Source organism: Bubalus bubalis, chromosome 9, assembly GCF_019923935.1.
Source record: "Bubalus bubalis isolate 160015118507 breed Murrah chromosome 9, NDDB_SH_1, whole genome shotgun sequence".
In the NCBI taxonomy this organism is placed as follows: domain Eukaryota; kingdom Metazoa; phylum Chordata; class Mammalia; order Artiodactyla; family Bovidae; genus Bubalus; species Bubalus bubalis.
This window is the reverse complement of record NC_059165.1, coordinates 15,812,991-15,835,113: the sequence shown is the minus strand read 5'-3', so window position 1 is coordinate 15,835,113 and position 22,123 is coordinate 15,812,991. Positions and strand designations below refer to the sequence as shown.

At 36.4% G+C, this 22,123-nt stretch overlaps 1 protein-coding gene across 4 annotated transcripts in view; it reads right to left on the bottom strand.

Moving 5' to 3' along the window:
* TTC37 (tetratricopeptide repeat domain 37) overlaps window positions 1-22,123 on the bottom strand; it is a 104,643-nt gene that overhangs the window by 22,173 nt on the left and 60,347 nt on the right. For all 4 annotated transcript variants that reach the window (XM_045166806.1, XM_045166807.1, XM_045166805.1 and 1 more), the window contains 7 exons: window positions 19,375-19,593; window positions 16,893-16,965; window positions 14,009-14,062; window positions 13,717-13,828; window positions 8,843-8,971; window positions 2,383-2,504; window positions 156-314 (listed from right to left, as the gene is read on the bottom strand). In XM_045166806.1, coding sequence (XP_045022741.1) covers window positions 156-314; window positions 2,383-2,504; window positions 8,843-8,971; window positions 13,717-13,828; window positions 14,009-14,062; window positions 16,893-16,965; window positions 19,375-19,593 — 868 coding nt within the window. The remainder of the gene's footprint in view (window positions 1-155; window positions 315-2,382; window positions 2,505-8,842; window positions 8,972-13,716; window positions 13,829-14,008; window positions 14,063-16,892; window positions 16,966-19,374; window positions 19,594-22,123) is intronic.

Below are 22,123 nucleotides of genomic sequence, written 5' to 3'. Positions count from 1 at the left end.
TGTATTGGTTTTGCCATACATCAACATGAATCTGCCATGGGTGTACACATGTTCCCAATCCTGAACCCCTCCTCCCACCTCCCTCCCCATACCATCCCTCTGGGTCATCCCAGTGCACCAGCCCCAGGACTCACATAACAAAAGAGAAAATTTACCTGCCAAGCGGGAACAGAGGTTGAGTTGGACATGACTGTTTTTTGCAGCTCTTCAAGTACAGTGTCTGGGAGAGGTTTTCGTGACTCCAGGAGTGGTTTACATTGAACTTGTCTCAAGAGTAAGATAATAGCTGGTTGATCAGGGTTACTTTTTAAATTCTAAAAATCAAACCCCAAACAGAAATTCGTGAAACAGGTTCTGAAATGTTTAATGTAAAAGGCAATTAAGCTATTCTCCATACTGGAAAAAAAAAAAAACCAACCTGAATTTAACCTTTTCTTATTAAAAAATAACAGCAAAAGTAAAAAAAGAACACTGATCATCTTGGGAATATCAAACTCTATACTTAAATAAACTCTAAAATCAGTAATACTACTACTGTAGTTTATAAATTGTCACTCTTAGATTTAGTACGTTCCTTTGATGGTTTATTCTTAGGTGATAGCCTGAAAAATTTAGAGTCTGCATATAAATAGCTGAACTAAGAAAATATAAAATTAACAGTGAAGGCTAGTATTACCCCTTATTTGGAAGAAACTGTGTTATGTAAGAGGGGCTTCCCTGGTGACTCAGAAGTAAAGAGTCCGCCTGCAATGCCAGAGATTCAGGAGACACGTGTTTGATCCCTGGGTCAGGAACGTCCCCTGGAGGAGGGCATGGCAACCTACTCCAGTATTCTTGCCTGGAGAATCCCATGGACAGAGAAGCCTGGAGGGCTATAGTCCATAGGGTTGCAAAGAGTTGGACATGACTGAAGCAACTGAGCATATGCATACTATGTAAGAAGGAAAGAGCTATAATTTTTTTCCTTTCTCAACATCTTAATAAAGATACACATTGTCCTTCCTCCAGGCACAGACTTCTTATACATATTTCCCTAAGCCATTTATTTATACCTTAAAACACATACATAGACATAAAAGTATTGTATGTATGTGTATATATATATATATTTATAAATGTATATGTTGTTTATATGTATATATGTATTATAATTATTATACAATATGTATATGTATGTAATATATATGTAACATATGTAATATATATCCGCAATATACACATACAAGAAGTTAAGGCTAGTTCTCCAAGCAAATCCTTCCACTATTGTTTTAGACATATCTTTCTTTATTGTCTGTCTCTCAATAACCTAATTCTTTATCTTCTATTAGGTCATAGTTCTAAATGTCCTTATTTCTGAAAGGTATGTGATTGCTTTCTTCTAAGTAAGAGATTGGAACCTTAAAATGATGAGGAAAGGTTCATAAAAGTAACCCTTACTCTGTCAGAGAGAGTAAGAAGCAACTGCCAATTTACGCTCACTTAACATTCACTGTATTATACTGAACTGTCCTGAACCTAGATGGAATTTCTTAAATAAAAGAGAATGTATGATTCTGCTTTTCAGAGAACTCAAGGACCAAAGGGATCTTCAAAGATCCATTCCTCTTTCTCTGTAAAATTCATAGTGATCTTTCAAAAAACATTTCTAGAAAAACAACACAATCTCCTGGGTAAGTATTTATGGAAAAAAAAAAAAAGTGTTTTCAGGAAAAGTGATGTCTAAAACTCTCCTTATTCATTAAGTTATTTCTGAGTAGGTTTATAAAACTGATTTGTTCATTCAATAAATATTTATTGAGCCTCTACTATGGGTCAGGCAAAGTCTAAGAATTTACTCACAGAGACTACAATCCAGGTAGGTAAAAACTGATTACTCAATAATTTCAGTCACCCACTTAACAGTCCCCATGATTCTATATGGTTCAGAATTTTGGGGAAATGCAGGGATGCTGGAAAACATAGCATTCTAAAGAGAGTAACTAGAAATCAAAGGAAAATACTACTTCCATAAGAAATACCCCAAATAAATTCAACTTTGAGTCTCAAGAGTCAGACACATGTGAGCTTAAACAGCAAGTCTGTCAATTTCTACCTGTGAACTCTTATACAAATTAGTTACACTCTTTAAGCCTTAGTTTTCTCTTTTGTATAAATGGGGATAATAATAAATACCTAAATCACAGGATTGTTGTGAAGGTCAAATACAAACTGCTAAATGTATTAACTAGCCTACAGTAAGTACTCAGTTAATACTGGGTATTATCTTCATCATCATCACCACCACTATCACAACCAAATGCTCTCTAAATAATGTGCACTCTATTTTTGAAGTTATTTTCCAAGTAGGATAAGAATTCATGAGTCTCGATTCCATAAAAATACCTTTGTACAGAGGGCTTCAGCTTCGGATATTCTTCCTGTGTCTATTAGACCAGTGACAGCTTGAGAGAGAGACCACCTTTCAAGAGACTGGTTGTAATTTTCAAAGAATTCTTTGTCTTTAACTACAATAAAACAAGTCAATGTTAAAACTTTTTTCTGCAGTTTATAATGTGTTCTCTGAGAAGTAATTAGTTATTAAGTATGACAATTAAACTTACCATGCAATACAACTTTTACACATACCACTGGAATATCACAGACTATCTCAACATGAGACAGGTTTCTGAAAAGTTTCATAGTAGGAATATTTGTGGCTGAATAACTTAAGACTTTTTATATTTGTGACTTACATTAAAAAAAAATCAGTCTCCAGTAAAACTGAAAATAATTCAATGAAAAAAGTAAAGATTTATTGCAATATAATTGACATATGATAAACTGTACATATTCAAACTATAAATCTGATAACTTTTGACATAAGCATCTATCTATGAACTATCACGACTATCAAGATAATAAATGCATCCACCATCATGAATAGCTTGCTCTTACTCCTTGGTAATCCTTCCTGTCCCCAACCCGCCTCTCCTCTTTCCCTCTGTCCCCAGCACTCATTATTTTCTCTCACAATAGGTCAGTTTGTATTACTTGAATTTCATATAAATCAAATCATAAAGTATAAACTCTTTGGCATGTTTTATAGCATTTAATATGGTAAATTTTACATTCATTTTCAAATATTAAAGCAACCTTGCATTCCTAGAATAAATCCCACTTGATCATGATATACTACTATCTTTTTTGTGTGTTACTGGATTTGAATTGTGAAAGTTTTGTTATAAATGTCTGCATCTGTAGTTTTTGTAGTTTGCTTGTAATGCCTTTCTCTAGTTTTGGTATTCAGCAGAAGTTAGGCAATGTCACTACCTTTTCAATTTTCTGGAAGAGTTGTATAGAGCTGGTATTATTTTTTACTTCAGTGTTTGGTAGAATTCTATCTGGCCCTGGAGGTTTCTATATAAGAAGATTTTTAACTATAAATTCAGTCTCTTTGATAGATATAAAGCTATTCAGTTTATTTCTTCTTAAGTGAGCTGTCTTTTAAAGAATTTATCCATTTCATCAGCATTGCCAAATTTAGGGGCATAAAATTGTTCTTAAGATTCTCTTATGAGCCTTTTTGGGCTTCCCTTGTGGCTCAGTTGGTAAAAGAATCCACCTGCAATGCGGGAGACCTGGGTTCAACCCCTGGGTTGGCAAGATCCCCTGGAGAAGGGAAAGGCCACCCACTCCAGTATTCTGGCCTGGAGAATTCCGTGGACTACAGTCCATGGGGTTGCAAAGAGTCAGACACAACTGAGCCACTTTCACTTTCACTATGAGCCTTTTAATAGCTATAGAGATGTATCCTCTCTCATTCCTGACAATTTTTTCCTGATGCTTGGCTAGAGATTTATCAATTTCATTGATCTCAAAGAACTAGGTTTTGCTTTCGTTGATTTTCTGTTTTCTATTTCACAGATCTCTACTCTTTATTTTCTTTTATTCTGCTTACTTTGGTTTAATTTCCCTTTCTAGTTTCTACTTTCTCAAGGGAGAAGTTGAGATCATCAATTTGAGGCCCTTCTTATTTCCTGATGTAGACACTTAGTGCTAAAATTTTCTTATAAGCAGTACTTGAGTAGCGTCACAGGATTTTATATATTGATTTTTCACTTTCATTCAGTTCAAAATACTTTCTAATTTCCCTCCTGCTTCATTCTTTGACCTGGATTATTTGAAAGTCTATTAAAATTTTTTTTTTTTTTGTGATTCAATATTTGCAAAACTTATATTTGATAAGTGATTTCAATGTAAAACATACAGAGGAAGTCTTTATACTCAATACAAGAAAAAAGCCTACTTAAAGTTTTGATGAACTATCTGACACATTTGACAAAACAGAACACACAAATAAACACATGAAAAAATAGTAAGTATAGCTAAATTTTTGAATATTTGAGAATTTTCCAGATTTATTGTTATTGATTCTTAAATTAATTCAACTGTATTAAGATAACATACTCTGTATGATTTTAATTTTTAAAATTTATTTAGATTTGCTTAATGGCTCATAATATGATATAGTGGTGAAAGTTTCTCAGTCATGTCTGACTCTTTGCAAACCCATGGACTACTATACAGTCCCTGGAATTCTCCAGGCCAGAATACTGGAGTGGGTAACCATTTCCTTCTCCAGGGGATCTTCCCAACCCAGGGATCGAAACTAGGTCTCCAGCATTGCAGGCGGATTCTTTATTGGCTGAGCCACCAGGGAAGCCCCCATAATATGATATACATAGGCAAACAGTCTGTGTATACTTGACAAAAAAACACCTTCTGCTATTGTTAGGAGTACCTTCCTATAAATGACAACTGGGTCAAGCTGGTTGATATTGTTCAAGCTTTTACTGTATCTTTACTAATTTCCTATCCAATTTTTCTATCAATTATCAAGACTGTTAAATCTCTGTAATTATGAATTTGTTGATCTCTCTTTTCAGTTCTTCAAGTTTCAGTTCCATAAGTATATTTTTCCATAATTTTTCATTTTTCCTATCTATTTTATTGGGAAAAACCACATGGATTTTATGTGTTTTGAAGGTTTGTTACTTGGTGCCTAAACTGTCCTCTTGATAAACTGATTCCAATGTGAAATGTCCCTCCTTATTACTGGAAATATTCTTTGCTCTGAAACCTTAATTTGTTTGAAATTTTTCTTTTCTTAAATATTTATTTACTTACCTGGCTGCGTTGGGTCTTAGTTGTGGCACTCCAGCTTTCTTCTGATTAGTACTGGCATAGTGTACCTTTTCAGTACAGTCACTCAGTTGTGTCCAACTCTTTGCAACCCCATGAATTGCACCACGCCAGGCCTCCCTGTCCATCACCAACTCCCGGAGTTCACCCAAACTCATGTCCATCGAGTCGGTGATGCCATTCAGCCATCTCATCCTCTGTTGTCCCCTTCTCCTCCTGCCCCGAATCCCTCCCAGCAACAGGGTCTTTTCCAATGAGTCAACTCTTCGCATGAGGTGGCCAAAGTATTGGAGTTTCAGCCTCAGCATCAGTCCTTCCAATGAACACCCAGGACTGGTCTCCTTTAGGATGGACTGGTTGGATCTCCTTGCAGTCCAAAGGACTTGCAAGAGTCTTTTACCATTCTCTAATTTGCTAGATCATTTTTGTCTTTTTTAAAATCTTTTTTTAAATAGATATATAGCTGATTTACAATGTTTAAGGTATACAAAGAAGTGATTCAGTTATACATATCTACATATGTGTGTGTATATACACACACATGTATATATATATAAAACATATATATTCTTTTTCAGATTCTTTTCCATTATAGGTTATTACAAGTTATTAAAGGGCTTCCCTGGTGGCTCAGTGGTAAAGAATCTGCCTGCGATGCAGAAGATGCAGGAGACCCACATTCAATCCCTGGGTGGGAAAGATCCCCCAGAGGAGGGCATGGCAACCTACTTCAGTATTCTTGCCTGGAGAATCCCATGGACAGAGGAGCTTGGTGGGCTACAGTCCATAGGGTCGCAAAAGGTCAGACACGACTGAAATGACTAAGCACACATGCACAAGACATTAAATATAGCTCACCTGTGTTATAAGGCAGGTCCTTGTTTACCTATTTTATACAAGGCAGGTGCTTGTTGTTTATCTATTTTATAGATATTTTATAGATAGCATGAGATTACTTTTGTCTTAAAATATAGGTCTATATTTTGCTATGTTTCCTTTAAGCAGTAAAAGCTCTTGCTTTTTTATCCAACCTGTTAATCTGCCTTTTAACTGGGGTACTTAGAGCATTTATACATAACTTGATTATTGATTTGGTTGGGTTTAAATAGAGAAAAACAACAGAATGGAAAGACTAGAGATCTCTTCAAGAAAATTAGAGATACCAAAGGAACATTTCATGCAAAGATGGGCTTGATAAAGGACAGAAATGGTATGGACCTAACAGAAGCAGAAGATATTAAGAAGAGGTGGCAAGAATACACAGAAGAACTGTACAAAAAAGATCTTCACGACCCAGATAATCACGATGGTGTGATCACTGACCTAGAGCCAGACATCCTGGAATGTGAAGTCAAGTGGGCCTTAGAAAACATCACTACGAACAAAGCTAGTGGAGGTGATGGAATTCCAGTTGAGCTATTTCAAATCCTGAAAGATGATGCTGTGAAAGTGCTGCACTCAATATGCCAGCAAATTTGGAAAACTCAGCAGTGGCCACAGGACTGGAAAAGGTCACTTTTCATTCCAATCCCAAAGAAAGGCAATGCCAAAGAATGCTCAAACTACCGCACAATTGCACTCATTTCACATGCTAGTAAAGTAATGCTTAAAATTCTCCAAGCCAGGCTTCAGCAATACGTGAACCGTGAATTTCCTGATGTTCAAGCTGGTTTTAGAAAAGGCAGAGGAACCAGAGATCAAATTGCCAACATCCGCTGGATCATCGAAAAAGCAAGAGAGTTCCAGAAAAACATCTATTTCTGCTTTATTGACTATGCCAAAGCCTTTGACTGTGTGGATCACAATAAACTGGAAAATTCTGAAAGAGATGGGAATTCCAGACCACCTGACATGCCTCTTGAGAAATCTGTATGCAGGTCAAGAAGCAACAGTTAGAACTGGACATGGAACAACAGACGGTTCCAAATAGGAAAAGGAGTACGTCAAGGCTGTACATTGTCACCCTGCTTATTTAACTTATATGCAGAGTACATCTTGAGAAACACTGGGCTGGAGGGAGCACAAGCTGGAATCAAGATTGCTGGGAGAAATATCAATAACCTCAGATATGCAGATGACACCACCCTTATGGCAGAGAGTGAAGAGGAACTAAAAAGCCTCTTGATGAAGGTGAAAGTGGAAAGTGAAAAAGTTGGCTTAAAGCTCAACATTCAGAAAACGAAGATCACGGCATCTGGTCCCATCACTTCATGGGAAATAGATGGGGAAACAGTGGAAACAGTGGAAACAGTGTCAGACTTTATTTTTTTGGGCTCCAAAATCACTACAGATGGTGACTGCAGCCATGAAATTAAAAGACGCTTACTCCTTGGAAGGAAAGGTATGACCAACCTGGATAGCATATTGAAAAGCAGAGACATTACTTTGCCAACAAAGGTCCGTCTAGTCAAAGCTATGGTTTTTCCTGCGGTCATATATGGATGTGAGAGTTGGACTGTGAAGAAGGCTGAGCGCCGAAGAATTGATGCTTTTGAACTGTGGTGTTGGAGAAGACTCTTGAGAGTCCCTTGGACTGCAAGGAGATCCAACCAGTCCATTCTGAAGGAGATCAGCCCTGGGATTTCTTTGGAAGGAATGATGCTAAAGCTGAAACTCCAGTACTTTGGCCACCTCATGCGAAGAGTTGACTCATTGGAAAAGACCCTGATGCTGGGAGGGATTGGGGGCAGGAGGAGAAAGGGACGACAGAGGATGAGATGGCTGGATGGCATCACTGACTCGATGGACGTGAGTTTGAGTAAACTCCGGGAGTTGGTGATGGACAGGGAGGCTTGGCGTGCTGCAATTCACGGGGTCGCAAAGAGTCAGACATGACTGAGCAACTGAACTGAACTGAACTCTATTGTGCTGTTGTTCTCTCTTTATTCAATGTTCTCTTTTCTTCCTTTCTTGGATTATTTTTTATACCCCATTTTTTTCTACTTCAGTGGCTTATTGCAAACTTATAACTATTTTTTTAGTATCTACTTTAAAGTTTAGAGTATTTATCGTCAACCTGTCACCATCTAACTTTAAGTACACTTGGCCCTCTGTATCTGTAGATATGGAACCCACGGACAAGCAGAGTCAACTATTATACATCATTTTATATAAGAGTTGTGCATCAGTGGATTTTGATATCTGAGGGAGGTCACAGAACAAATCCCCCTGAATACTTACAGATGACTGTAATATTTTACCACTTGTAGTATAAAACCTTTACAAAAAATACTTCCATTTTCTCCTCCTGGCCTCTGTGCTATTGTCGTATGTGCTTTAAACAGCTAATTACATGTTAAAGAGATTTCTACTTTGTGTCTTTTGTCGATCTGTTTCTATTGATTGATTTTCCTCCTCATCATGGGTGGTATTTTTCCACTTGTTTGCATGCTTATCAAGTCTTATCTGGATACCAGACATAGTGAATTTTACCTTGCTGAATGCTGGATAGTTCTGTTCCTATAATGTTCTTAAGCTTTGTTCTGAATGCAGATAAACTCCTTAAAAATGATTTGACCATTTTGTCTTGTTTTTAAGCTTTGTTAGATGAGAATATAATAGCCTTTCATGCATGGCTAATTCTGCCTAATAGCTTTTGGCAATATCCTTCTGAATACTTTATCTTGAATATATCATGTATTAAATGCTTTTTCAAACTTACTTGAAGCAGAAACAGCAGATAACAGTGCCAAGTATAAATCCATCCTCTTTGGCTGAGTGCTGCTCACTACAGCCAGTGTATCATCAGCATGACAAGCTGCCATCAGCCCAGCCCAGACAGCAGGATCACCTAGACATAAGAAATACAATTAGGAGGCTTGTCGATATCAACATGCTGCTGAAAAACTACCAAAACTGAAAGTAAGAGTTTATAAACACCAAAAAATAAAATAAAAAAATGTTATCTACAGAAAAGTTCTATTTTCTTAAAGAAAAACTAACTCATAAGACACAATACTATATCCATCCTTCAAGATTTGCCGTTTTTTCCAAACACATCAGAGGATAAGAAATATCCTATTAAACTCTTCTTCCACTGCTGGTTACATGAGCAGTGCCTAGAGTACTATGCTGTTGTGGAAGGTTAATTACAGTCACATTCACTGAATTCCAAGGACAAGTCTCAGTTGTGTTCATCACTCTGTCCCTATACTAAAGGCTCAGTCATAGGAAAAGCAAGGTAACAATTTCTCAGTTCTTAAGAAAAGTTTGAAGCAAAGGAAAACCTCAAGACAACTCCATTTTACCTATGTTCTAATAGCCAAACATGAAAGTCACTTTATCATTCCAAGTGAAGCAATTTTGATTATATATCCCTTCATTTATTTGATCTTTTTTTCCTTCCTTCACACCTTGATAGTGGTGAGTTGAGAGGTAATAAAAGAGATTATGAGTACAGACTCTTTTCAAGAGTTAATTGTGAAATAGAAAGCTGAACTCGGATTTAGAATTTAGGTTTTTTTATTTGCTTGGTCTTGTATTTCACAAATAATATTTTACAGGTTAATATTTTCAGTCCGTTTGCCCTTAAAGAAAAAACGGATAATTTTAAAATCCTACAAGAGGTTCCAGTTAACAGCACAGTCATTTAAACATACTCCTTAGCTCTAGATTTTAATTTTTTCTTATCTAACTGCCCCATCCAACATATACCGTCTATCAAATGTCTGAAGTAGATCTATTTCATTTATAGATTATACAAGAATCATTAGAAATGTTATGAAGACCAAAAATTTTTACAAAAAATTAAGTACTTATCTTGATATTACAAAACAGTTTCTGCCTGGATAATGACTGCTACTACTAAGTCACTTCAGTCGTGTCCGACTCTGTGCGACCCCATAGACGGCAGCCCACCAGGCTCCCCACCCATGGGATTCTCCAGGCAAGAACACTGGAGTGGGTTGCCATTTCCTTCCCCAATGCATGAAAGTGAAGATAATGACTAGCTTATTTTAAATATCATAGAACATCAAATCCAGAATAAGAAAATGGGGACCATATCCAAGAATTTATGAAGCGATCTGAATACTATATAATGAAAGGCACATGACTGAGTCTTAGGCCTGTGGTTTTACGTCTAACAATGCCACTAATTAACTGTGCAGCTACCTTCCCTTTGGAACACACACTTTTATAAAACAAGGCATCTAAATTAAATGACAGTTCAGGTGCCCTGAGGTGTAATATTCTGTAATTTCAACTGAAGTGGATTCAATTTCTATATTTCTAAGATTAAATGAACAACTCATTTAAGGCTCTTAGGGTACTGTATAGTTTAGATTTTGGGGGGAGGGATAGACATTAGCTGGAAGCAATTTCTCTTGCCATAAATAGTTCAGAAGAATTGTTGTTTTCTCATCTAGAAATAACCAGCAACTCAAATTCCTTATGAAACAAAGTGATAATTAGTATACATATATACAAATAGGTATACATATACACACATATATACATATATTATACTAGAAATCTAATGTTTTTCATATACTTGGCTAAACATATCTTTTAATATCACAGAATCATTAATCTAACAGACATTGGATTTCTTTCCATTCAACTCTAAATTCTTGGGATTACATTTATTTTTGCTTTTATTTCCAATATTCTGGGAGGTGGGTCATAGAGGATCCTGCTGTGATGTATGTCAGAGAGTGTTTTGCCTATGTTCTCCTCTAGGAGTTTTATAGTTTCTGGTCTTACGTTGAGATCTTTAATCCATTTTGAGTTTATTTTTGTGTATGGTGTTAGAAAGTGTTCTAGTTTCATTCTTTTACAAGTGGTTGACCAGATTTCCCAGCACCACTTGTTAAAGAGATTGTCTTTAATCCATTGTATATTCTTGCCTCCTTTGTCAAAGATAAGGTGTTCATATGTGCGTGGATTTATCTCTGGGCTTTCTATTTTGTTCCATTGATCTATATTTCTGTCTTTGTGCCAGGACCATACTGTCTTGATAACTGTGGCTTTGTAGTAGAGCCTGAACTCAGGTAGGTTGATTCCTCCAGTTCCATTCTTCTTTCTCAAGATCGCTTTGGCTATTCAAGGTTTTTTGTATTTCCATACAAATTGTGAAATTATTTGTTCTAGCTCTGTGAAGAATGCTGTTGGTAGCTTGATAGGGATTGCATTGAATCTATAGATTGCTTTGGGTAGTATACTCATTTTCACTATATTGATTCTTCCAAAATAAACAAATGGGACCTAATTAACCTTAAAAGCTTCTGCACATCAAAGGAAACTATTAGCAAGGTGGAAAGACAGCCTTCAGAATGGGAGAAGATAATAGCAAATGAAGCAACTGACAAACAACTAATCTCGAGAATATACAAGCAACTCCTACAGCTCAACTCCAGAAAAATAAATGACCCAATCAAAAAATGGGCCAAAGAACTAAATAGACATTTCTCCAAAGAAGACATACAGATGGCTAACAAACACATGAAAAGATGCTCAACATCACTCATTATCAGAGAAATGCAAATCAAAACCACTATGAGGTACCATTTCACACCAGTCAGAATGGCTGCGATCCAAAAGTCTACAAGTAATAAATGATGGAGAGGGTGTGGAGAAAAGGGAACCCTCTTACACTATTGGTGGGAATGCAAACTAGTACAGCCTCTATGGAGAACAGTGTGGAGATTCCTTAAAAAACTGGAAATAGACCTGCCTTATGATCCAGCAGTCCCACTGCTGGGCATACACACTGAGGAAACCAGAAGGGAAAGAGACACGTGTACCCCAATGTTCATCGCAGCACTGTTTATAATAGCCAGGACATGGAAGCAACCTAGCTGTCCATCAGCAGATGAATGGATAAGAAAGCTATGGTACATATACACAATGGAGTATTACTCAGCCATTAAAAAGAATACCTTTGAATCAGTTCTAATGAGGTGGATGAAACTGGAGCCTATTATACAGAGTGAAGTAAGCCAGAAAGAAAAACACCAATACAGTATACTAACGCATATATATGGAATTTAGAAAGATGGAAACAATAACCTTGTGTACAAGACAGCAAAAGAGACACTGATGTATAGAACAGTCTTATGGATTCTGTGAGAGAGGGAGAGGGTGGGAAGATTTGGGAGAATGGCATTGAAACATGTAAAATATCATGTATGAAACGAGTTGCCAGTCCAGGTTCGATGCACGATACTGGATGCTTGGGGCTGGTGCACTGGGACGACCCAGAGGGATGGAATGGGGAGGGAGGAGGGAGGAGGGTTCAGGATGGGGAACACATGTATACCTGTGGTGGATTCATTTTTATATTTGGCAAAACTAATACAATTATGTAAAGTTTAAAAATAAAATAAAATTAAAAAAAAAATAAAGTGGACTTGAAGCACAAAAAAATAAATAAATAAATAAATAAATTCTTGGGATTACATTTAAATTTCTGAAAAGATTCCTTGGAGTACCATCTATCAAAACTTTGTTTAACTACAGATCAATAGAGCCTAGGTATACAGCCACTACACATAACTACAATTACATTCACTTTCCTGGGCAATCTCACCTTTCTTAAGTGTATCTCACTTACATAATCCAAGACTTACATCAATCATTCTAGATCCACAGTAAGAATTCTTGAGAGCAATTCTATACCTAATAACTTGCTTGAGAACACTTTTAAAAATCAGACACTTACCTAACATGTAACACAGACAAAACCAAGTATTTATGTTCCTTTTTATTCTATTTCAAAAATGAAAGAAAAAATAAACAAGGACAGGTCTGTCTACTTGTTTTATAAAATAATCTCTGAAGTTTAGTTACAAGCTTTATAATTTATTGTGAGGATGACATCAAATCTGTTCTTTGTACAATGTTTCCCACAGTCCCTGGCCAAAAGCAATAGCATTCTGATCAAACAAATGTTTGAAGTGCTCTGGTGGAATATATTGTTTAAAGCTTATGTTTTATATTAAAAACAATATTTTGTAAAAATACACCCCATAACCCTACTTTGCAAGACTTTCCAGTTCTCTAAAGCATTTTTCCAGTAGTAGTAATGGAAGAAAGCTGATGCCATTTATAGCAATTCCTCGGGCCTTTGGTGATCAATGGTACACATATAATTCTGGTTAGAACTGAGAAGAGGTTAGTTCAGGTGAGGTCAGCACCCTGTCGGTTCTAACAGTTACAACAGAATACATATCTCCACTCTTCAAGAAACTAACTACACATAAAAGTAACTAAACATATTTATTAAATAATTTAGTAGCTATAGATAAACCTCATTAAACCTGACTGATGGGAAAACAGACATAAAACTACTTCTTGAAAGTATATAAATCAGATTTTCAATAATGGTTAATGACCTATCTTTAAAGAGATATTCCTCTGAGCCTGCTCCAGTAACTAATTATCTCTCAAGTATCAGTAGCTGAATGCAGATAATCAAATGATATGCAAGATCTTAAAATAATTTAAAATTCTCTCATTTCATAAAAGTACAAACTTTGCTTCACAAATGCAAGATGGACAGAATCCTATGAATGAAATGGATTATATTATACTCACCTGGAGAAAGGAGAGCTGCCTTCTGAATGGTCTTTAGTGCAGTATTTTTCTCATCTTCTGCTGAATTGCTTCCCATAGCCAACTGATTTACTGCAGTGTACAGTAATGCCTTCTACATAAGAGAAAAGAGAGTGTTAACCAATTCTCTTTACAGCTCCTTGACTTTCAAAGTGATGAAAAATTGTACTATACTGAATATGATGCAACCCCTGAGCTTAAGAAAAAAAATTACTCATTCATCAATAATATTATTTAACAAGTAAAACATTCCCCTGAATTGGGGCAAACTAACCTTTCCATGATTTGAGTCCAGAATATGAGCCACGTTTCCTGCCACTGCACCTCCCTATAATAGTAAACAAATGATTACTGAGATAAATGCATAAACTTGCATGAAAAAGTAAAAATTAAGACTGATAAAATCTTTACATTAAATCATTTGAAAGGTTCAGTTTTCTCACATTTATATTAACTTTTAAACTTCCTGAGAAAGTGAAAAGTGTTAGTCACTCAGTTGTATCCAACTCTTTGTTACCCCATGGACTGTAGCCCGCCAGGCTCCTCTGTTCATGGGATTCTCCAGTCAAGAATACTGGAGTGGGTTGCCATTTCCTTTTTCAGAGGATCTTTCCAACCCAGGGATCAAACCCAGGTCTCCCTCATTGCAGGCAGACTCTTTACCCACTGAGCCACCAGGGAAGCCCTTAAGCTCTCTAAGCACCAACTTAATACCACTGTTTCAAAAAACTAGCTTAATATTTTTATAAAAGAAAATCTTTTCTACTATGAGAATTTCAACTCTGCTCTTTTACAATTTTCATTAAAGGTCCAAGAATTACATGATTTCACAGTGGTAATAAACAAACATACAATTTTCTAACAGTATACAAGATTGTGAAACAAAGACTCAGTGGAGATTCCACAAAACTCATTCTAAGATAAACTAATATACCTTCACTCCAAGAAAACATAGTATTTTTAAAACATCTATAGACCCTAGGAAAATAGGTAAAGTTCAGAGCATCGTGAAACTCATCACTGCCTCAATAATCTACTCAATACTAAAAATAAGGAAAATCTATGCAGCATCCTAGGTTTCATAAAGTTGGCTTGAAATTCTTAATTTTTAAAAATTCAATTAGATGTTTCACCTGGTAAAGTAAGTTGTAAGAATGATCTCATTTTAAATTAGAAGTATACTCTAATGCATACTTCATTTTACATCATTAAGTGTATCACAAATATTTTTTAAAATATTTAAAAATTTATTTTTAAACGTAATAAATTTACACTTAATTTAAATTTAAACTTAATAATTTTACACTTATTTAAAATAAATGTATCACAAATATTTTAAAAAACATGTCAATATAAAACAAATAGAAGATGAATTTTAAAAAAAGAAGGTTCACGAGGAAGGTCTGAAATGATTCATCACAACTACTAACTGTGATTTTGCTCAAGTTATTGAATCTTTATGTCTCAAGGACCCTCCTCTACAAAATGAACTTAATTCCAGCTACTTCATAATGCTTTTGAGATTAAATGACAAGACAGATAAAAATGCCAAGCACAGTAGTTGGAATGTAAATACTTAATTCCAGAGTCTAATAATGATGGTCTTTCAGGTTCTTGGAACAAAACATTCACTGAAAATAACAAACTGTAGGATAAAACCTTGCTACTCAAAGTGTGGCCTGTATACCGGCAGAACTGACGTTCTCTGGGAGGCTGTCAGAAATGCAGAATATCAGGCCCCATGCCACATCTACTGAATTAGGTTTAAACAAAAGTATAGGGTAATTTCATTTCACGTTAAAGTTTAATAAGCACTGGGATAAAATATAAGAAGCATGTATTCTTAAAAGCACTGGCTAGCTGACAAGATATTAAGGACTTATCAAGCCAAAACTAAAAGGGAAAACTGAAATCCACAGAGGTATAAGTGAAGGAAGTCAGTTTGCAGTTCCTAAAAAATTTTAATTTTCAGTTTGAAGGACTTGTAGGTGAGAAATTAGAGCCCAGGATTCACACAAGGAGCAAGTATATAGGAAACCTGCATCAAAATAAGCTGAGATTCCCCCACTCCTGGCCAAGGGGCTACAAGGTGAATCAGAACTAGACCAGGATTCAAATGACCCTGAAAACCCAGGCACACAGTAGCCTGTATGGTCCAGAAAGCTCAAGCTATAAACCTTCTTTAAGGTGGTTCCAAATTGGTGGGGCTCCCAAGTACTGGCATTAAAAAGTACAACTTCTTTCCACAGAAACATACCTTAATACTAGGTAGGCCTCAAATTATTTCCACAAATAATCTTCAAGTTTATACAATCAACAAACAAGGCCAGTATGAAACCAACAGAAATAACAAACAAAAACAGATGTACTAGACTTCAGATATTGGAGTTACTAGATGTAGTAAGTGTTCAAAACATAGTAGTTACTACTATTATGTTTACTAACTAGTTATGTAAAGTATAAAAGGCCATATTAACTATAGAAATTAACAAAATACTTTACTGACTCCTGAAAATACCTTGCTGTTATGAACTAACAACAGTGAAAATCCCTTTTATGGAACATCAGTGACTTCATATTTAGCCTTATATTTTTAGACATAAGCGCTGTTCTAGTTGTTATTTTCTTATCTTTAAGAAACTTAAATAAAATTATTTGGGGGTATTCTGAAACACAATAGCAATGCTTCCGAACTATGAGCTGTGCTTAGTCGATAAGTCGTGTCCAACGCTTCAAGACACCATGGACTGTAGCCCACCAGGCTCCTCTGTCCATTGGGATTCTCCAGGCAAGAATACTGGAGTGGGTTGCCCTGCCCTCCTCCAGGGGATCTTCCCAACCCAGGGATCAAACCCAGGTCTCCTGCATTACAGGCAGATTCTTTACTGTCTGAGCCATCAGGGAAGCCCAACTTAATCTATATATGTTCAAAAAAGCCCACCTCCTTCTTTGTATATTCCATAACACCCCAGCAGCACAATAGTACATGGAAGAAACTCAGTGTACTACTTGCTGAATAACTAATAAACAACTTCATTAAATAACAGAACTCCCTCGTTGTATTAATTATTTTCCAGAATGATAACAGCAATACTTTAAAATTACATATTACAAACTAAGCTACTTTACCTTTGGTCAGAAGTTAGAACATTACTCACCTTTGCATTTCGTTGAGTATACTGGGCAACCACTCGGGACAACAGGGACCAAAGAGCAGGATCAGCTGGGTTACTGTAACAATCATCAAAAGCAGAGGGCTTAGAGACAGGAGTTACTTTAACCACAAAAAGTACCAAAAAAAAAAAAAAAAAAATCAACATTTTATTTAGTACCTAAGTTAAAAATCTTTTTTTTTAATTTATTTAATTAGAGGCTAATTACTTTACAATATTGTATTGGTTTTGCCATACATCAACATGAATCCGCCATGGGTGTACACGTGTTCCCAATCCTGAACTCCCCTCCCACCTCCCTCCCCGTACCATCCCTCTGGGTCATCCCAGTGCACCAGCCCCAAGCATCCTGTATCCTGCATCAAACCTGGACTGGCAATTTGTTTCTTATATGATATTATATATGTTTCAATGCCATTCTCCCAAATCATCCCCCACCCGACAGAGTCCAAAAGACTGTTCTATATATCTGTGTCTCTTTTGCTGTCTCGCATACAGGGCTAGCGTTACCATCTTTCTAAATTCCATATATATGTGTTAGTATCCTGTATTGGTGTTTTTCTTTCTGGCTTGCTTCACTCTGTATAATCGGCTCCAGTTTCATCTACCTCATTAGAACTGATTTAAATGTATTCTTTTTAATGGCTGAGTAATACTCCATTGTGTATATGTACCACAGCTTTCTTATCCATTCATCTGCTGATGGACATCTAGGTTGCTTCCATGTCCTGGCTATTATAAACAGTGCTGCGATGAACATTGGGGTACACGTGTCTCTTTCAATTCTGGTTTCCTCAGTGTGTATGCCCAGCAGTGGGACTGCTGGATCATAAGGCAGGTCTATTTCCAGTTTTTTAAGGAATCTCCACACTGTTCTCCATAGTGGCTGTACTAGTTTGCATTCCCACCAACAGTGGAAGAGGGTTCCCTTTTCTCCACACCCTCTCCAGCATTTATTACTTGTAGACTTTTGGATCGCAGCCATTCTGACTGGCGTGAAATGGTACCTCATAGTGGTTTTGATTTGCATTTCTCTGATAATGAGTGATGTTGAGCATCTTTTCATGTGTTTGTTAGCCATCTGTATGTCTTCTTTGGAGAAATATCTATTTAGTTCTTTGGCCCATTTTTTGATTGGATCATTTATTACAAAATAGAAAGCCCCGAGATAAACCCATGTACCTATGGACACCTTATCTTTGACAAAGGAGGCAAGAATATACAATGGAGAAAAGAGAATCTCTTTAACAAGTGGTGCTGGGAAAACTGGTCAACCACTTGTAAAAGAATGAAACTGGAACACTTTCTAACATCATACACAAAAATAAACTCAATGGATTAAAGATCTAAACATAAGACCAGAAACTATAAAACTCCTAGAGGAGAACATAGGCAAAACACTCTCCGACATACATCACAGCAGGATCCTCTATGACCCACCTCCCAGAATATTGGAAATAAAAGCAAAAATAAACAAACGGGATCCAATTAAAATTAAAAGCTTCTGCACAACAAAAGAAACTATAAGCAAGGTGAAAAGACAGCCTTCAGAATGGGAGAAAATAATAGCAAATGAAGCAACTGACAAACAACTAATCTCAAAAATATACAAGCAACTCCTGCAGCTCAATTCCAGAAAAATAAAAATCTTTTAAACATCTAAAACAAGTTCAAATTAATTGTCCACATATGCTTGGAAGTGTCTGAATTTTTGGAAAGAATATTTTATCTCTTTATTAAAATAAGAAAGAAAAATCAGCAATGTGATGAATACAGAGCCATGAGATCCAATCAGAAAAGGTTAAAGAAATTTAGTATGTCACATTCAAAGAAAACACAGAGATCAGAATTATGGAAGGAAAATAAACTACAGATATAACACTTTTCTGTTGAAAATAAAACAAATAACCACTATGACTAATGATAAAAGCTTTTTATTTTCCAAATTTTGAATATATTAATGAATGCTGAGTGGCCAAAAAATTCCTAAAACCATTAAACTGAACAGTATCAAATAACAAACTGACAATATCACCAACTTGAGAGTTTGTAAGGATTTTCATACAAAAAAAGATTTGGGCCTTAATCTGAATAAAGGAAAATTTTCTGTTCTTTATCACTGAATTTTGTATTTAAATCACTAGACATGAAAAAACTGTCAATTACCTCGTCCAATATACAGTTTCATAAAACCACAACCTGGTTTCCAAATATACTCAATTACTTCGTTGTATAATCTTAATTGGGAAGATCCCCCGGAGGAGGGCATAGCAACCCACTCCAGTATTCTTGCCCAGAGAATCCCACGGACAGAGGAGCCTGGTGGGCTACAGTCCATGGGGTCGCAAAGAGTCAGACACAACTGAAGTGACTTAGCACGCACGCAAATAATCTTAATAAGGTCTAAACAGCAAAGACAATCTCATCAAGGACAACGGGACACCAAGTTCACAAGTACAGAATTTACCTGTGAACAGCTCTGGATGCTTGTCTCTGCACTGCCACACTGCGGCCTTGCAGGGCACAGATGGCTGAAGTAAGAAGGCTCCTCTGATAATCACTGTTCGGTTTGCTGTGCTTCAGTAACTCATTAAGTGCAGCCTTTGACAGTGTAGCATCCTGCATTGCCAATCCGAGAGCACACAGGGCTTGAAGGCTTTCCGTTGTTGGTTCCTTTAAGATAGAGCTGTAAATGTATTTTTAATTACTTATTAGCCATGAGTACAATAGTCTGTAGCTATTAGAACACACTGAACAGCTGAAAAAAACAGTGTACTTACAGATTCACCAAACTACAGCCCAGCTCTATGATAAATATAAAACTAAGTTCCATGGTTTCTAGGAACCGTAACTTCCCTGAATTTCTAAAGCAGTTAGAAGGTACCAAGGGCCTTTATAGAGCATCAGTAGCCGAATTTCTTTTCTGGTCATTTTATCTACATTTAGAAACAAATACACAGCACAGTCTCTTTGGGTCTCACAGTTCTAGGTAAATAATTAAAATAATTTGCTAAAATTTTTTGATTTCAGTAAAATCCTAAAAGGTATGAATAATAAAGAAAAATCCTTAATCTAAGATCTGATTTTTATCATTTGCAAAAACAGTCTGTCTTGCTGCTCTGTGGTATTTGAAACCAGAGCTAGTATATGTAAGTACAAATACAACCTATATCCACCATATTCCAAGCGAGCATATTTATAATTGAAGGAGAATTTAAATTTTGTATGTAAGCATCCAATTTTTCTTTTCCTTCTTCAACTGTGAAATTTTATGGAGGTAAAAGTCACTAATGTTAGGAATCCTTATTAATTTAAATGAAGAAAACAAGCTCTTTACAAACTTAATAGAACTTCTAATAATAATTATGAATGTGTACTGTAACAAAACAAAGGAATTTTTAAAAATCTGTAGAACAAAATTCATTAAAATATAATAGAAATACTTACAACATTACAAAATATCACACACCTACCACTATGCCTTTCTATTATTGGGGTGGGAGGATAAATTGTTTAGAATCTGACTTTGAAAAACAGGTACAAAATCATGAATTTTCATGGGCAGCTCTGGATTAAACTTAAAGAATCCACAGGAACTCTTTTTACCATAAAGGTTAATGGAGGCATCCGAATATGGAATGGTATCATTCAGTAAGTCATTTCCATCAATACAAATAACCCAAACTGTAAGCTGGACAACAAGGAGATCAAACCAGTCAATCTTAAAGGAAATCAGTCCTGAATATTCATTAGAAGGACTGATGCTGAAGCTGAAGCTCCAATACTCTGGCCACCTGATGCAAAGAGCCGACTCACTGGAAAAGACCCTGATGCTGGGAAAGATTGAGGGTGGGAGGAGAAGGGGGCAACAGAGGATGAGATGATTGGATGGCATCACTGATGCAATGGGCATGAACGTGGGCAAACTCCGGAAGATGGTGAGGGACAGAGAGGACTGGTATGCTGCAGTCCATGGGATTGCAAAGAGCCAGACTCAACTAGGTGACTGAACAACAACTAACAACAAAAGAAGACATTCTAATATGTGTCTTGGTTCAAAAGGGAAAACCCCTTACTACTCTAATATTTATTAATATACAAAATCTAAATTATTACTGGAATGACCACATCCCATTAGGCTCACATGTGCTGAATGCACAGACCTGCAAGCTGTCCTGTACCACGTGCTATGGATTTTACATGTAATTATTTATATCATAAATTCTATGATGCTGGTAATCAGATTTTTTCCCCTTATATATTGAACTTATGCCTATTCCCCTTAAGCACCTAGGAGACTGCTTAGTTCCCAAGATATGAATGCCAAACAAGATCAATAAAGAACTGGAATCCTAATTTTTCACAGAATGTCAGTCAGAGAACAGAATCCAAGGGGCAGGAAAGGGAGCAGTTTGAAAGATGACACACAGAGAACCAAAAAGAAAGAAACACAGATCATATAAACTACTTAGTCAGGGATTCAGTAACACACAAAAAAGGAGGTAAAGGCCTTCCCTCACAAGAGAATGAGAAAATAATAATATTCTATTATTTTTCTCTACTTTCTTCAATGTTCAAAATGGTTTGGTTACTGTTTTAAATAGTAACCCAATATTAATCTGAGTGAAAGTCAGTAAGTCATGTCCAGCTCTTTGCGACCCCATGGACTGTAAAGTCCATGGAATTCACCAGGCCAAAATACTGGAGTGGGTAGCCATTCCCTTCTCCAGGGGATCTTCTCAACCCAGGGTTTGAACCCAGGTCTTCCGCATTGCAGGTGGATTCTTTACCAACTGAGCCACCAGGGAAGCCCAAGATTAATCTAATCATATCTAATTTGGGGTTACTTTTGCTCTTGATAATTTGCAGCAATATATTAGCATCTATGATTCTTTTGGGGGCTTCCCAGGTGGCATCAGTGGTAAAGAACACGTTTCCTAACGCGGGGGACATAAGAAATGAAGAATTTAATTCCTGGGTCGTGAAGATCCCCTGGAGGAAGGCATGGCAACCCACTACAGTATTCTTGCCTGGAGAATCCCACGGACAGAGGAGCCTGGCAAGCTACAATCCATGGGGTCCGAAGAGCTGGACATGACTGAAGCAACTTAAAACACACATAATTCTTTTTCCCAAGCTATTTGCAAATTTGGGTCTTCTGAACATGAGTGTATCCATGTAAAGTGACAAGATTTTTTAAATTCTGACTGGTTTTC